At 39.0% G+C, this 18,546-nt stretch overlaps 1 protein-coding gene across 3 annotated transcripts in view; it reads left to right on the top strand.

Moving 5' to 3' along the window:
- Positions 1-18,546, top strand: part of LOC148878304 (uncharacterized) — a 77,712-nt gene that overhangs the window by 53,588 nt on the left and 5,578 nt on the right. For all 3 annotated transcript variants that reach the window (XM_088952654.1, XM_088952655.1, XM_088952656.1), the window contains exons 11-17: positions 1,805-1,885; positions 15,384-15,527; positions 15,739-15,821; positions 16,239-16,380; positions 16,480-16,563; positions 16,704-16,865; positions 17,159-17,246. In XM_088952654.1, coding sequence (XP_088808780.1) covers positions 1,805-1,885; positions 15,384-15,527; positions 15,739-15,821; positions 16,239-16,380; positions 16,480-16,563; positions 16,704-16,865; positions 17,159-17,246 — 784 coding nt within the window. The remainder of the gene's footprint in view (positions 1-1,804; positions 1,886-15,383; positions 15,528-15,738; positions 15,822-16,238; positions 16,381-16,479; positions 16,564-16,703; positions 16,866-17,158; positions 17,247-18,546) is intronic.

Here is an 18,546-nt window from a genome sequence, read left to right as displayed (position 1 = left end):
TGTAGAATCCCAAAACCTGTGTTAAGCACATGTTTTCAAATCTCAAGGGTCTAGGACCACTGGTAAAGGATTCTACACCTATTCCTTCGCTTTAGCCTCAAACTCTGGATGTGTTAAGCATGTTTTTTCAAATCTAAAGAGTCTAGGACCAGTGATAAGGGATTCTCAACCTATCTTAATTGGACAATGGTCAGATGTAACCTTAGGCAGTTCTCTAGAAGCCAGGTTACCCCAATGATTTTCCCAAGCTAAGTTGAAGAGGAACCTATACATCTTCGAATACAAAGGATTTACCTAGAGGTTAGATCAAGTGAACCTATTTTGCAACAGTGAAATCTCTTTCAATTCGCATTCAGCTATAAAGTCGTTAAATTTCCTCATGCTTGTTGTAATTGACTTTTGGGAGGTACTAGTTTCATCTGAAAACCTTATTACATTGAAATCCCCTCACACACACCAAGGATCATCCCATAAACCTTTAATTGCAAACAACTCCTCCCACATTTCATCTCTTTATTTATTTTTCATAAGTGCATTACTTCAAATAGCTAATATGATGTTAAACACTATGAATTCCTGATTCTACGAGTTGCCTTTGTATCAAGCCCCTTGAGGCATGCCCAAACAAGTCTATATTAGGGTCTTAAATTCTTAATCCCTATAGAAAAGGTTTTATAACTTTGTGTCTTTCATAGGACCCACTACCTTACTAGGAATATCAAAGAAATATGAAGGTAGCCTAATATGTGGAGCGGTGAGTTCACATAATCACAATGCTTTCTTGTTGTCTCTAGGAAAACCTGGACATGCTATAAGTCAAAAGATAAACCAAATCACTAGTGAGTGTATGCTTGGGTGATTGTGTTCTTATGAGTTCACACAGTTGCAACAATTACTTGTGACCATCCAATAAAACACAAAATTGTTGCTATCAATCAAATGAAAAACCAAATAACCCAATGAAGGCTCAGCTTGGAGACTCACTTAAAAGCAGAGTAGTTGGCTATAATTCAAAGATTAAAACTTGCTTGAACAACTGGCTGCATGGATCTACTTGTTGAAGGGAGCTGTCTAAGTAGTCATAAATTGGTTAAAGGCAAGGGAAGAGGCAACTTAGATACTTACATTTCTAGTCAGAGAAGATAATGTTTTGGCTTCCAATCTGAGTGCCTTGTTCAGGTGGGTTCCTAGAGCAGTCAGTAATCTAGCTGATTTTCTAGCTAAATCTGGAGTTCAAGAGACATTCTTGTGTGGGGAGTATGTAGGCCAGAGTATTTCCTACTTAGGAACTAAACAGGGTAACTAGCATTATTGCCATTTTTGTTTATTTCTGGCTGTCCAAAACTCTGGATAGGATGGAATTTCTTTTTACAGCAACGGATCATTTTTTAACTGTTGCTTATAAAATTTATTTATTTTATCTCCATTCATGCTTGGGCATCTTTCCTTCCATGCCTGATAGGTGAAATTTATTCTATCAACATGAAGTCAAAAATAACTTACTGTAAGATTGGAATGATGGGGGAATGCAAACAGTGGGTCCCTAAGGCACTTGGGCCTGGCCTATTCAAAATTTAATAGAACCTAAATCTGATCCCACCCAAGTTGCACCCTTAATGTTTGACATTTACTTCCCTGGTGATATGTGATGACTTTTTCCCTTTATCTTACAGTAATACAAGGTTTAAAATATGTGAACATCTTTTCCCTTCAAATAGGCATTAGTTTTGAGTTGCCCATTGGTGCAAGAGTTTTAATTATATTGATATGATATAAATGTCCCTTCCCTTCTTTTGCACTGTAGGTGGTTTCTCAATACGATAGCCTTGATGAGTACTTAAAAGTTGTCGATGCTTACTTGGATATTGTTCTTCAATATCAAATGGTAAGTTTGAAAGGACTTATCATTTTTAATTACATGATTTTTTTTTTATTTCCATCCTTTTGATCTAAATTATTTGTCTTTCCTATTTTGCAGTTTGCTTTATGTAATTTTCATTTCTTGGTGTGTACTTTAACCAGATACTTAAAACGAGTTTCTTATCTGTTATTATTATTTCTTTTGTAAATTCCATATCCATGCATCATTCTTGCCATATCTGGGTAACAGAGCTTCATGGACTACAGCATCCTCCTTTTCTCTTTTCCAAGATATGGGATTTGTTCTATTATTTGAGATTGTCATTGGTTAGATTGTCGGGGAGATTTCCATTCTGATTAAGTTGAAAAAGGTATTGTTCAATCACATTTCTTGTAGTTATGGATGGCATTTCTATATATGCTTCTTCTTAATTATCAAAAAAAAAAAAAAGAGTAAAGCATTTGAGGTTGTTTAACAGCTGTCAACCTAATTCAGTTGGTAAGGTTCCTTGATAACCATTAACCCAAGACATAAGCCATAAGTCAATCTCACCTGTGCATTTTTCATACCTCTGACGGGGTACAATTTGCTCACAAAGAACAATAAAGGAAAACAGCCATGGTTGGGATCTATTGTATAGAGAAGGCTGTAAACATTGATATGCACATCACTCCATGATGGTGTTAGTTTGTGAGAAAGTGAAGAGACAAGAGGAAGAATAATAGTCCAGATCTGTTAGGGTTGATCAATCTAATCGAACCAACCCAAAAAGAGAGTATTTATATTAAAGAAATATGAATGGACAAATTTGTCCTTACAAAAGAATTAAAGGTGTTGTGCACTAATGTACATGCCTACTAAAATACAATAAAGAAAGATAAAATTACATAGCTACCCTCCATCTTCTCTACACTCCCCCTCAAATTGATGTTGGGGGATAAGAATCAGTTTGTCTATAAGAAAATTATGTCGGGCTTTGGTCATAGCTTTGGTGAAGAGGTCTGCAAGCTATAAGCCTAAGAAGACATGTGGGAGAGAGATATAACCCATAAGGAGAAGATCACGAATGAAGTGGCAATCCACCTCAATATGTTTAGTGCACTCATGAAATACTGGGTTGGATGCAATCTTGATTGCACTCATGTTGTCAGCAAACAGGGGGATGGTAGGTGATTGATAATGTCTAAGTCATGAAGTAGATCTTTGATCCAAACTATTTCACTGCATACTGAGGACATTGCTCTATACTCTGCTTCTATAGATGACTTGGAAACGGTTTGTTGTTTCTTGCATTCTCCAATAAGGCCTGAACCTCGGAGTCCATAGCATCTTTCCAATGCTTAATTGCTACAACTTGGTTGTAAGACTTCGGAATATCTGTAGATGATAGAATAGTGAGAAGGAGCTATGGCTAGAAAAGAAGCCATAGTGGTCAGGTGGACGAGAAACACGAGATGATCGATGCAAAGGAACGGATGAAGGCAAATCAACAGGATGGGAAGAGGAACTTACAACAGTGATGGGTGGAGAGGAATCACAAGTCACTGGTATTGGAGGTGGAGGAGGGATAAGCGATGGGTGAGTTGGATGCTTCCTGAAATAAACCTGAAGTGGTAGTGATGTGGGAGGAGGATCACCTGTAGAGCCAAAATGTTGTAGAACAGAAAAGGATGGTGTAGGTAATTTACTAATATGTGCAAAGAATGAAAGGTTATCAAGAAAAATGACATTATGAGAAATGCGTAGTCTTTGGACTTCAGGATCATAACAGAGAAACCCCTTGTGTTCCATACTATTTCCCATGAATGCGCACATAGCTGATTGAGCTGTTAGCTTAGTGCGTTCATGAGGAGGAAGATGGACAAAATAGACACAACCAAAGACATGAAGCATGGATAGATTAGGGGGACGATGAAACAAGGATTGATGGGGGGAGGAATTTTAAAGGATAGTAGTAGGAAGAATGTTGATGAGATGAACAATAGTGTGGGTCGCCTCCACCCAGAAGGTAATGGGAACATGGGAGTCTTGTAACAAGGATCTCACAATACTAGCAATGTGATGATTCTTGCGCTCAATTACCCCATTCTGTTGAGGTGTACTTGGGCAAGATCTCTGTGACTGAATGCCATGTTGTTTGAGGTAGGTTTGAAACTCACCATTCTCTCCATCTAACTACTTCGCCGTTGAACCTGACCTCAAAATGTTTATAGTGCTTTTAAATAGGGTCATAATCATAGCATGGAAGTTCTTAAAATGGGTAAGACCTTTGATTTCTTACGAAGGAAGTAAACCCACGTATGTCGAATACAGTCATCAATAAAAATACAAATATTTACAACCCAAATGTGGAATAATTGGAGACGACCACACATCACTGTGAATAAGATAAAAAGGTGTAGAAGCATGTTCAGTAGAAGATGGAAAAGGAAAAAGATGGATTTTACTATTGCAACAACTTAAAAAAGATTTATCTGAAGGGATGGGAGATCCATCATATGGATGGATGAACCATGTAGGGTGGCTGGGCGAAATTTCAAAAATTTCTTTCTCCCATCCAGGAATTCTATTCCTTGATTTAGAAAAACTGCATTTTTCAAGGTTCGTTCTTGAAACAAATCGGACCAAATCTGAAACCAAGATTGGGGAGAGGGTAGTACCTGATACGGAATCAATGTAAAACTCTCAACGTAGGTGTTCATGCCCAAAGAGGTTACCAAATTTGCCTCCACTGAAGATGACACAACAAATGTTGAGGATTCTTCAGCAAGAATCGTGTAGGGTTGTGTGAGCACGACTTCAGATTGTTTCTTCACCAAGAAACAATATCAAGAACAGTTCTTGATCACTCCAAGGGGTGGAGATCAAACTGGGTAGGGCGGCAAGAGCAGAGGAAGAAAAAGATTGCAGAGAAGAAGTGACCTCTCTATAGAATTTGCCCCCTTATTTATAACCTTCTTTGGATCAGCTTCCTAATCCAATTAGGAATGAGTTTCTTGATCCAAATCTAATATTTGGATCTGGACTCTCAAGTTGGATAAGACTTATCTTATCCATTTGCTAATCCTAATCAGGTTATAAACCCAAATTCGCCCATTTAATTAAATCACTTAAGCCTGGTTCGAAATGGGCCTTAGGCCCATTAAGTCACAGTGCTCACTTTACCCTTTTAATGCTGGCTAGTTTGGCTATCTTTGTATGGTGTGAAACCCTAGCATTGATCTACACATTAGCCACATGGGTTCAGTCCAGCTTTTGTTACAAGGCCTGGCCAAATTCACCGCAGAACACAGTGAACCCCTGAGTCCATCAATATGGGCTCCTAATGGGCCCAACATTTACACTAAATGGTCATTGGGTCCAAGGACTGTGGGCAGATGCAAGATTAGCCCATCAAGTATAACCCTTAATGGTCTTACACTTAACCTCTCAGCCCATAATGATCAAACACTGCCTAACAAGTGAGGACCTCTCCCTTGGTTGCAAGGTACAGTGTTGCACTCTCTACTCACATGGATCCCGGGAATTAAAACCTTTTTGCAAATATTTTGTGAAACCATAATATATATGTATGTCTCTATATAAATATATTTTGCAAAACAAATCTCAACAATTTGAAATCAACTGCCGACAGTTTAAGTTTCCATCAGAGAGAGTGCATTCCCTGATCATTCACTTTGTTCGACAAAGGGGATGATCCTATCACTATAATCACCCACTTAGGTGAATTGTTGGACTGCCCCAACATACCCAGGTTTTGACCCGGTTAAGGATCTCACTAATTGGCATATCAAAGACAACCCAATCCGATACCTATTGTAGTACCATAATCGAGTCTAGGGGTTAGATGTAACATTCCAGTTTTGCCCATCTTTCTCCAAGGTCCAGGGCAATACTGGAATTTGGTCCAGTTCATAGTTTTAAGCAAACCCACATTGCATGTGGTTTAGGTCTCACGTTGGTAGCTGAGACAAGCCACCCAACCCACTTGGCAACACATCAGTGTCAGCCTTGGCAGGATAAACCTCCCCAGGTCTATCCAATGGTTATGAAGATTCTAAACTAACACGAGTCTCATAGTGTCCAGTTTAAGGGTATTACACATAAACACACCATATAACATGAATCAAATATGTACTTTTATTCATTTACAAAAAATGTCATAATGTACATCAAGCTGATTGGAGCTAAGGGCATACACTGTCTAACATTATCAACATTCTTAAAAGAAGTAACGTCATGGGCAAACAACCAGAAGAAAATAAATAATTCAAGTTTTTAGCATGACTGTGACCCAAACGTCCATGCCATAAATGCCACAAATTATTACAAAAGGTAGGAGAAAAACTAGAAGTAGTAGATAGCAAACAAGGATCTGGTGGAGCTTTCTTATTCTCAAATTCTAGAGCAAATAGTCTTCCAAGCCTATGCCCCTTCCCCTTCAGTTCCCCAGTGTGCTGGTCCTGGATAAAACAACCATCACGAGTAAACAAAACATTATTACCATCATCAACAAGTTTTCCAACAGAAATAAGGCTAGTAGTCAACTTAGGCACAAAAATGGTTTTAGGAAGATGTAAGGGTGTAGACTTCGAAGTGGATAGAAATAAATCATTACACCCACCCACATATAGGAAGAGAATGGTTTTAGGAAGATGCAAGGGTGTAGACTTCGAAGTGGACAGAAATAAATCATTACACCCACCCACATATAGGAAGAGAATCACCATTAACAGTAGTAATGTGGTTGACAGAGGTGTAAGGTTAGAAGATTGACCAAAAGAGGCCCCAATCATATGGTTTGAGGCTCCAGAGTCAATGATCCACATGTGTGAAGGAGAAGAACACAAATAAGCAGACTTACCAGCTAGCCCAATAGCAGAAAAAGCAGAGAAAATAGCTGAGGATATGAGCTCACGAATCTTATATTCAGTCAAATTTCGCTGTGCATTTGGTTTGTGAGCTGATGAGGATGATGCAGTATCAGTTGGAGTTGGTTCAGCTGAGGCTTGATAAGCCTTATGTTGTTCTTTCTTGGGGGGCCTGACTGGGCATTCCACAATAACGTGTCCCTGCTGTTTGCAATAGGTGTAGAAAATTTTCTTCTTGCAGTGGGATGCATGTGTCCATATTCCTTGCATTCATAACATTGCATCTTCGAGAAATCCTTCTTCCCCTTCTGTTTGGTGGCCAAGAAGACAGTATCTATTCCATGTTCCTTCTTCTAATCAAGTGCAAACTGAGTGAGGAGACAAGTTTCCTCTCTTAATAACTCACCAAGTATAATATCAAGATCTAGTATAGGCTCCCTGCCGAGTATAGAGCATAGGGTTTCATAATCAGATCTGAGATGCATAAAAAAAATGCAGTCTTTCTCTTATTGAGATGTTTCTTCATAGTTTTCACACAATAGTCCTTAGAGAGATTTCCAAAGTGAGCTAATTCATATTTCAGCCCAAAGGTTCACAAACCCAATGTAGTATTCCTGAATCCACTTCTCCCCTTGACAATAAGAGAATATTAACTTTAATCTGATATGCCTAGACATATTCGATTGCTGATAAACCTTTTCAAGGTATTTGAATATGTCATGGGCAGATTTATGTCCCCTCATTGGAATACTGACATCCATAGTAACAGAATCGAGAATCCATGAAACAACCTGTGCATTCTCAGTTTTCTACTGTTTCATCCCTTTGATATCATCGACTTCGGGAATGGATGTGGAACCATCAATATAACCCTACATACCCTTCCCTTGAACAAAATACTGAAAGTGAAACTTCCAGAGAGCATAGTTGCTTCCATCAAACATAACAAAAATAATCTCATTCTTTTCTAGACCCATGTCGAGTAAGAACACAAAACAAAAAAAAACAGTCGAAGTAAGGAATATAAGCAGAAAACCAATTCAAGATAGTCAAAACCAACAGAAAAAATCTCTTATAGTTGAAAGAAAGTGTCCAAGATACAACAATAGTTGAAAACTGAGAAGACAGTCCAAAAAAGGAAAGACTGGTTGCTGTCGCCCAGAAGAGATGTATAGATTTCTCTCAATACTTCTCTGATCTCGCTGAAACTTTCAAGGGATGAAGAAGAGGACCAGACGACACTTCCTTTTAATTTTCACTGCAAACAGATGTCTTCTGAGAGAGGTCCAATGGATCTCTCTTGCTGGATGCACAAAACACAGAAAATTGGTTCCTAGAATGATCAGAACAGTCTAGAACCAATCAATGATGAAGATAGCTCTTGTTTTGATCATAATTCACAAAAAAAAAAGAACTTGAGTAGAATTAGGGATTCCCTATTCAGGGTGTATAAGTATGCACCATGTTTGCTAAAGCCCCTTAATTATATTCCTTAGACGAAATACCCTTTTATTTTGATTTTATATGAAAGAGCTACTTTGTAAGGGTTAAACCCAATAACAGGTATAAGCATTGCCATCAGCTTGGACTCCTAGCGGGTTATACCATGAGTGGGCCCCACAGTTTGTAGATAGGTCATGGGACCCATACACCATTGGGTACTTATGTATTTAAACTTATATATCTTAACAGTGAGTCCTGTTAATCAGTAAAAAGTGGGACCCATTATATTGATTTGGTGGTGGGCATGACCCACCTTAATATTTTAAACTTAAATATTTTGACAGAGGGCCCCGCTGATAGGTGAGACCCACTAGTTTGATTTGATGGTGGGCATGGCCCACTTTAATGTTTTGAACTTTAATATTTTGATAGTGAGCCCCGCTGACAGGTGGGACCCATAGTTTGATTTGATAGTGGACATGGCCCACTTTAATGTTTTAAACTTAAATATTTGACAGTGGGCCCTGCTGATAGGTGGAACCCACTAGGTTGATTTGTTAGTGGGTGTGGCCTACTTTAAGATTTTAAACTTAAATATTTTGACAGTGGGCCCCGTTGACAGATGGGACCCACTAGTTTGATATTATAGTGGGTATGACTCACTTTAAGGTTTTAAACTTAAATACTTCGAAAGTGGGCCCCGCTGACAGGTGGGACCCACTAGGTTGATTTGTTAGTGGGTGTGGCCAACTTTAAGATTTAAAACTTAAATATTTTGACAGTGGGCCCCACTAGTTTGATTTGATAGTGGGCATGGCCCACTAAGATTTTAAATTTAAATATTTTGACAATGGGCTCCGTTGACAGTAGGTGGGACCCACTATGTTGATTTGTTAGTGGGCATGGCCCACTTTGAGATTTTAAACTTAAATATTTTGACGGTGGGCCCCGCTGATAGGTGGGACCCACTAGTTTGATTTGTTAGTTGGCATAGCCCACTTTAAGACTTAAAACTTAAATATTTTGATAGTGGGCCCCACTAGACTGGTTTGGTTGTGGGTGTGGCCCATTTTAATGTTTTTATATTGAACGTTTTAACAGTGGGCCCACTGACAGGTGGGACCCGCTAAGTTGGTTTGATAGTGGGCATAACCCACTTGAATATTTTAAAGTAAAAAAAAAATTCCATAGTGGGCCCACTTATAGGTGGGACCAACTGTTACTTTGGTAGTAGGACCTACTATGCTGAATGAGACCCCACTAAATCATGTTATTTAAAACAGTAGATGGTCCATTTTTGACTTTCTTTTAGGTGGATAAGATCCACCGAATGTGACAATGGGTCCCCCTAATTATGGGTGGGACCCATCCAATCCACCCATAATTATTTGTATCTGTTATAAGAGTGGAGTATATCCTTTTGAGGTGGATGAAATCCACCGAATGTGGTGTGCTTCATATTGACCTTTTTTGTTTTGTTTACAGGTATTAATACACCTGTTGAAAACTTGACAGCTCGATCACAGTGGGTCCCAAGCATGAGATTTTGTTTTCTTTCTTTTGTTTTTATCTGCTGTAATAGTGGGCAATCCACTAAAAGTCCTGTTCTTTTGAGGTGGATAAAATCCACCGAACCACAGTGGGTCCCAGGTACAGCTTTATTTATAATCTGCTGTTAACAAACTGAGAAATTCACTGATAATCCTGTTCTTTGAGGTAAATAAGATCCACCGAACAGGGTAGTGATTCCCAAGTGTTAATTAATTTTTTTTTATCTGTTTTAATATTTCTTTTGTAGTGGATAGAATCCACCGGATATAATACAACTAATTAAAGAAAGAATGAGAGAGAACTCTAATAAAACTATAGTAATAAGATTTATAGTTCTAATAGAACTCTAGAGAGAGAGAATAAGATAAGGATTAAAGTAGATAAGATTTTAAAAGGATAGAAGAAAATGATATGATTTATACCTGTGTAAGTCTATCCTTACACATCAATCAGTCGAACTTCAAATTCCCTCTTCTATTTCTTCTCTTCCTCTCTCTTCTCTCCTTTTTTTTCTCTTTCTTTTTTATCTCTTTCTCTTCTCTCTTCTATATGCCGCCCAATTCTCTTCTCCTCTCCCTCTTATATAGAGGGAGACAGTTATGGGGTAGGGAGGTTAGAGCAACCTTCCCACTTTTCATACGTGGGGTGGTTGCTTTTAACTTCTGCCCATAACCAGAACTTAAAATTTGAACTTATGTGGAGTGGGCCAACTGTCAAATTTGCCCCCCCCCCTCAAGCCTTATATTTATCAGTGTTTTAAAAGGCGTGGGAGGCATACGCCTGGAGGTGCTCCCAAAATGCCCTGAGGCGTATGCCAGAGGCACTGACACCTCTAAGGCGTACGTCTCTTGCGTTTTTTTCATGAGGTGTACTCATGCGCCTCATGCACATCTTATATAAAAAGACAAAAAAAAGAAAAAAGAAAAAAGTAAAAAGAAAAAAAAAGGGAAAGGAAAGGAAAGGAAAATAAGGGGAAGGGAAAGAAAAAGAAAGAGAAGAAAAAAAGAGAAGGAAAGAAAAGAAAAGGAAAGGGGAGGGAAGAAAAGATAAGGGGAAAGAAAGTGGTTTGCCCCCCGCCCCCTTTACTATGCAGCCCAATTTGTTTTTTTGAGTTAGGGGGGTCTTGCTCCGTTTCGACAAGACCCCCCCTTTCAACTAATGTTATGCATCTTTATTCTTCTTAATATAAAAAATTTTTATTAAAAGTAAAGAAAAAATGATATCCCCCCTTACCCTTCGTCCTCCTCCTAACCCCCCCCTCCTCTCTTAAGGGGGCTTACGCCTCTTGCGTTCTGAACTACACCTCGCGTCACGCCTCCGTGTTTTAAAACATTGATATTTATTTATATTATTTTTTTTACATCATATATTTTTAGTCCTAAACAGCTCTCAAACAGATTAGAAGAACAAGTAATGGATCAGAGAACAACTTGCTCTGATACCATGTTAGTTTGTGAGAAAGTGAGGAGATAAGAGGAAGAACAATAGTCCAGATCTGTTAGGGTCAATCTGATTGAACCAACCCAAAAAGAGAGTATTTATATTAAAGAAATATGAATGGACAAATTTGTCCTTACAAACTAATTAAGGAAGATGTACACTAATGTACACGCCTACTAAAATACAAGAAAGATAAAGTGACATAACTACCCTCCATCTTCTCTACAGATGGATGCTGTTCCACATTTCATGGCCCTTGAATGGTGATGGGCATAGCAGATCCAAACTTTTGTGTGTTGTAGGCCAGCCTGTCGATGTCATGATCTATTTATATTGTGACATGGTGTTGGTCAGCAAGAGTAGAAGATATAAATACCTATAAAATGATGCTTTAGAGTTTAGAGTCCAAAAACGTAAAGAATTTGGATTGCATGTGTGTTTGTAACAAGCATGACTGGCTGACTGCATGAGTAGAAACTAGGCTATAGTGAAGCAGTATTTGGATTGCAGTGGATACAGAAATGTGGGATGGAAAGGAAAAGTGGATTTATTACTTTTTTTTTTTATTTTGCTTTTTGTCAGATCGTCTGTGGAAACTCTATCTCTGCCTGACACAAAGGCATATGCCTGAGAGAGAGTGACTGTCTCGATAAAGAATATGCTGTCGTGCAATGTCATACTCAGGGTTAAGTCCTACTAGAAACTCAAAAATCCTATTCTTCTCTACCAACTTCTGATAAGTTGCTGCATCTTTGCTACTTTCCCAAACCATAGTCTTGAAATGATCTATCTCTTGCCATATGGTTTTGAGAAGTGTTTTCGAACTGCCATTGACCCGGACGGTCGGACTGTTTGGACCGGAAACTGGTTAAGGTACTGGTTCTGTTTTAGTTCTGAATTGTTATCTTATTAATAATCGTTTAATTGGTCAACAAACTGTTGACCAAGATGGTCTAACCATTGAACCGTTCGACCCTGGCAACGGTTTGCAGTCCAATATGTTTTATTTAAAATTTTCAAAAAAAAAAAACCAAAAAACAAAGAAAACCATAGAGAAGCAAGATCAATCTCAGATCAGAGAGAGAGAGAGAGAGAGTTGGGAAGGTTCGACTTCATCCCATGTGACCCAAACAGTGGATGAGGTACAAATTCCTGAAAGCTCAGTTCCTTCAGTCTCTAGGTTGGAGGGAGAGCACCAATTGAGGGAGAAGAGGAAGGCAGGGGAATGGGAAGGAGGAGTCGGGGGAAGGAAAAGAAAGTATCCTACAGGGGGGGGGGAAGGGAGAAGAAATGAGGAAAGTGTACAATAGAAAGAGAAGATTGGAGGGAGGCAGCCTAGGTATTGAAGAAGGAAAGGAGCCGAGGGAAACAGATAAGGAAGATGGGCAGGAGATTCGAAGAGGGGAGAGGGAGGAGGAGGGGAGAAGGGGTGAGAAGCCGGGTGGGTTGGAGAGTGCTCAAAAAGGTGAAGTGGAGATTAACAAACTTGCAGAGAGGGAGGTAACAATTGGTAAGCCTCTAGGATTGTTTTTCTGGGGAGGAGAGGAATTTGCAGGAAGAGCCTTCACACAATTTGAAAGGGACAGGAGGGAGGAGAAGGGTAAGAGAAAGGAACTAAATGGGCTGAACAAAGAGTAGGATGAGGAAGGGGGCGAAGAGGAAATGTTAGAAGAGGATATGTGAGAGGGGAGTAAGAGCTGATCAAGGAGGGGTAGAAGAGGGAAGCGAGGATGAGGATACTGAGCTGGAACGTTGGGGGCCTTAGGGGAAGTAACAAGAGGGCATCAGTGAGCAACCTGATTCAGCACTACCGTCCAGAAGTAGTCAAGCTGCAGGAAACAAAGCTAGTTTCCTTCAACATGAGTATGATGGAGGAGATTTGGGGAAAGGGAAGCGGGGAATGGGTGGAGAAGGATGCTGAAGGGTTGTCAGGGGGTTTAATCATTTTTTGGGATCTGGGGGTTTTCAGAAAAATTGGTGAAGAGGTGGGTAAGTATTCAGTCTCAGTCTGCTTGAAGGAGGTGAATGGAGATTGGTGTTAGGGGGTAACAAATGTCTACTGGCCAAATTCAGAGGGGGAAAGAGCATAATTTCTAGATGACTTGAAGAGTCTAAGGGGGGTTTGGGAGGGACCTTGGTGTGTGGGAGGTGATTTCAATATAGTAAGGAGGGGGGAGATGAAGGGAGGCAGGGATAAGTGAAGAATCTGTTACTTACATTCCACTTGCAAGAATGCAAGAATCATGTGGAGTTATTACACTTCTTTATTTGGGAAAAGTGCAATTTAGCCAAGCTCAGCAGCAGAAATTTTCTCCACCTGGCCAAGATTTGGGGGAGGTAGGAAAGCAGGGATAGTTTAGAGTTGCATCCCATTTGCTGTGTGCTGGACACTATGGAACGAAAGGAACAGGAGGATCTTTGAAGACAAACTCAAGAACACAGAAGTTCTGGTGGCTCTGGTAGGGAAGGTGATTGCAGATTGGGTTTGGGTGTTACCATATTTCAATCAAGTAAACAGATTAGATTTGGGGGGAAATTTCTGGAGTTTGCTTAAGATTCAATGATGCATGCGTACCAGTCTTAGTTTTGGACTGTACCCAGTTCAGTTTTGCTCTGTTTTGTAAGCTAGATGTCATCTTGTCACCTACTACATGTAACTGATCTTTTTCTTTTAATAAATTTCTATTTTACTCTTCAAAAAAATCACCTGTCTATTGCTGTTATCTTGTTATGGAAGTATGGTTTTTACCTAATGTAGGGTTCCTTTACAATGTGTACCTATGGGAAGATTGATTAGCTGCCAGAGGATGGAGGTGGGTGATGACTAGGAAGAGATAGGGAAAGAGAGGAAAATCATCTAAGGACAGGACTACTATTCTTAAAGACAACAGTCATCCAGTGTTGTGTTTACATGCATGTTAATTGTCTGTATTTATAGCCTACTTAAGGTCCAGTCTTTCAGACTCTGGTAACCATACCCGATCAAGCGTGCCACATCTTTAATGTGCACCCTGTTGGGTGAAGTGTGTTTGGCATGCTTGTAGCTGACCATAATCCCTAGTCAGGATTTATTTGTTGGCTGCATTGATCAGTGAATGTACTTGGTCCTAACCTTGGCTAATTGAATGACTGCACGTTTGTCTCCTCATTAATGCCTATTGATGCTGTTCGATCCGAGGTGTCCCAAACTGAGGTTGCAGTCAGATAATCCTACCAACTGGCGAAGCCGAGGTGGAAGGACGAAGCCGCGCAGCAAGATCTGAATCAGGAAAGTGATTAGAGGCCCGAGGAGTTATTCCCCGGGTAGGCACTCCGATGCTCAAGTCAGTAAGAAGAATGGGTAGTCGGGCCAAGTAGTTGAGAGAAACGTGCTGGTCCGAGCAGAGGTAGAATAACAATATCAAGGCTGAAGAGTCAAAAGTCCTTTACCTTGAGCGGAGGTTACCTACTTATAGCCGAAGATCCGTGTCCTATTCGGATGAGGTTTCCAGGGTTATCGGGATGAGGTTGTCCGCTAAGGTCTTCGGGATAAGACCTAATCCCTGGCAGAGCTGTCCTTATCCGTATGGGGTTCTCCTTTCTTGGTCGCGCTTATCCATCTTATGTGGTGCCAACGTGGCCGAAGAGATAAGACGGCCGCGAAAGTGACATGTGGCACCCTGGGCCAGCTCAACCATAACCCAAACACCTACCATGCTGAAAAAGGGTTTTTCAGAGATGAACACATTTCTTTAGTAAGCACTTGTGAACCATCCACTTACTATTATATGCTTAGGTAAGGTCACCTTAACACACCTCCCTGTCCACGAAACCACTGTCTTATATGATTGGCTGAGTCATGAATATATCATCACAAACACCTACTCCATTGAATCATGATCTGTCTTTGCATTCATGTGAATGCTGTGTAATACTTTCTCATAAGTAGTTTCATTTGTTGCTTGATGCATGTTGAGCTTGAACCAGGAAAGTAATATTCTTTATTTGATTTAGATCTTTAAGCTTTAGTTTTTATGATAGACCTGGGCTCCAGTGTATGTGGTTTCTTGTTCTTTTCAAGTTCTTCAACTGTTGCAGAGATACAGATTTGAACTTTATTTGGGTTATATATCTCAAAGTTTTCAATGCACATTTTCAATGGAGAGTCATATTTTTGTCAAATTTCAATACTGTTCCTATCTTGATAGCTACCTTAAAAGTTGTCTAATCTATGCCAGGAGAATTATTTAACTATAATTCTAGATGGCATCTCAAAACGAGCATCTGATAAAGTGGTTGCTGAAAGTGAATTGGGCAGCTTGCAATCCATTTTTATAAAGCTTCTTACTCATTTTAACGACTTGGAAGATGCATTTGCATTGGTAAGTGTGAGTCATGCAACAATACCTTTTCTTCCCTTTTTCCTGAACTATTTTAGTAATGTAATATGTTTACAGTAGCCTTTACCTGTAAAGTATAAACATGTTACTTTTTCTCTATTATGATTATAATGATTTGCTCACTTGTTCACCATGATAAATGATTTAGATGTGGATTCCAAATTGGCTGTGACTTGCCATGCTTGTTTTGTAGAATCATTTTGTTGAGATCTTAGATGTGATGTATGGGACTTCGCGAAACGCTGTCAATATGCATATCCTTAATAAGGCAACCAGGTGCGTTTATTGATTTAGATGCAATCATCTTTGAACTTGTGCAAGTTATAGAATTGTTTGTCATTGTTCTAAAGATGTACGAGGGTTCAGATGTCAGACCCATTTTAAGATGATTCACTTCCAATGGAGTCATTTAACATAATTCTATTAAAAGATATGTCAGCTGTTAGGAACTAAGATTACTAAGTTGTCTGAGAAATCACGAGGTTATGAATTTAAATTTGGGTTGAGATGATAATTGTTCCTGTTTGTATTTCTTCAGAAGTACATGTGTGTGTGTCTGTGGCAAGATGTGTTGCCTTTTATATCTCCCAGTGAATTTATATACACCCACTACCATATGTTACAATTCGTGTTGGTTGTTGGTGTGTTAAGTATTCAATATCGATCATATTTGATCCCAGTTTCATTTGACAGGAATGGTTATATTCGTGATCCAACAACCATACAGTTGCTTTTTGAAATTTCTCAGGCTCTTCATGACGGTATAGATTTTTCAAGTATCAAAGATGATGATAATCAACAGTCAGCACGCCTCATTTCTCATTTTATCCAGATGGTATGTTCTTATTGACTAGATTTATCTGTTAGTTCAGATTCTAAATCCTTATCATGCTATGAAGATAATTTGTTTGCATTCATGCACATTACTTTGTAGGTTGACTATGGTACAGAGATGGATCGCCATTTAACATTTTTAGTTGAATGCCGTGGAGCCTTTGGTAGCATTAATGAGCTAAAGGTTTGCACAATTTGTGGTCTTGTACTTGGATAACCCATTGATTTTTTTTTCCTCTGATGCCCATTTTGCTACATGTCTCAATAGTATGTAATGATTACTTAATAACAACTGCTTACTAGTATAAAGGAATGAACTGGCAGGGAACCCTTGTACACTCGAGCAATTCTTTAGCAATTAAAGCTATGAAAGGCACGAACAAACATGTCAGTTTTGTCAAGTCTTGCATAGCATTTAGTGAAGTTACAATACCTTCTATTTCAGCTGGCATTAGACAGATGAATCTCTATCTTGAAACAGCAGAGGTAATTTTTCCTTTTATTTTTATCCACATTTTGTTTCTCAAATTTCTTTTTTTTTTTTTCTTTGGGTTGTTCCACTTAACCTGATATTTGGAAAATTGTATGGGGCCAGCCAGTTGAACTGGACTCATTTTTGGTTCAATGAAAACTCAGACAACTGGGATTTTTGTGGTTGATTTCTTGTTAAGCTGAGAAAACCAGACTGGTTTGATGTCCAATCTGGTTTTCAGAAAACAGAACAATGATTTAACCTTACCCTTTACACTCGTTGACACTGTTATAATCCTACATATCAGGTTGCTTTATTAGGTGGCTTGGTTTCTCATACAGATGGGCTAATTGAATCGGCAATCAGCTCTTTACAAAGTTTAGACATAACCAGAGGTTGGGATTCATTACTTTTTTCTAATGCCAGCACTTACATGAAATAAATACTTGCATCAATATTGTCGCTTACAAGATCTATTGATTAATAGTTTTTGGAGTTGTATTTTCTTTTCATGAAAATGGTCTTTCACTATTCAAAGAAGTGGTCTTTCTTGGTAATTGAGTATTTGATATAAGACATTTAAATTGATTTGTCGTTCCATTTATTAAATAGAAAAAAAAAGAGTTTGGAAAATGGGGTTGTCTTCTAGAAACTTCCAATGAGGTTGATTTCCTTTCAGTTCAAACTCTCTTAATTTCTTTAATATTTGTTGGAAGCTATTTCCATAGTTTTCAAGGTGCCAAGGCGAGGCTAGGCAACCATGGGGCGCCCAGGCACCTAGGCGGTGAAATAAAAAAAATAGGAAGCCTACATGTTTCTACCCGTCATGAGCTAGTTACTTGGTTTTATACATTAACCTACAAACCTCTGAACCAAATTTTCTGCTTATGATTCTTTCAGTCATGCTTAAAGTATGCAACACAGAGTATTAGAAATAGAAATCCGGACTTAAAAGAACTGAAGAGGGAGTAGCTCCTGTGTGTGACCAAGAAAAGAAAAATAACTTAAGGAGAACACAGGGAGGCAGAGAGCCTGTTTTAGACCAAAAAAAGAAAAAGAACAAGGGGCTCCACTGCTGTTTTAGACCAAGAAACCGGGGAAACACATAAAAGAAGAAAATGAAAAGAAGGGGGCAGAGCCCCTGTTTCAGACCACCAATGAAGAGGGAAAAAAGATGAAAAAACTCAGAGAAATGAAGAAGAAAAGGGGGCGGAATGTTCCAGATCACCTTCGAGGAGGAAAAAAAAGCGCAGGTAAATGAATAAGATCAAAAGGGTGAAAAGATTGCAGGAAAATGAAGAAAAGAAGGGGGCGGAGCCCCTGTTTCATTCCAAAAAAAATCATGCAAAAAAGTAGGGAAAAGACAAAAAAAAAAAAAAAGAAGAGGAAAAAACCAACAAAAAGGAAGAAAAAAAGGCTGAAAACGAAGAGGGTAAGAAGAAGATTAAGTGGTCCAAGGCGGAAAGAAGAAGAAGTGATGATTCATTTGATATACCTGGCATATTTGAAATGGTTTAGATTTCCTTCTTGGTTATGCAGCATTGCAGCAACAGGTTGTAGTTGCACTGTGTTTGAAACAAACCTGACCGGACAACTCTCCCTCTTCTATTCAGTTCTGAAAATAAAACCTTAAAAAGACAAAATGTTTGCTATCATTCTTCTAATAAAAAGAGTGATTATGTGTGATATGTCCTA

The sequence above is a fragment of the Nelumbo lutea genome, chromosome 1 (genome assembly GCF_056320005.1).
Source record: "Nelumbo lutea isolate HS-2025 chromosome 1, American lotus-T2T, whole genome shotgun sequence".
Classification (NCBI taxonomy): domain Eukaryota; kingdom Viridiplantae; phylum Streptophyta; class Magnoliopsida; order Proteales; family Nelumbonaceae; genus Nelumbo; species Nelumbo lutea.
This window is presented reverse-complemented; position numbering and strand designations above follow the sequence as displayed.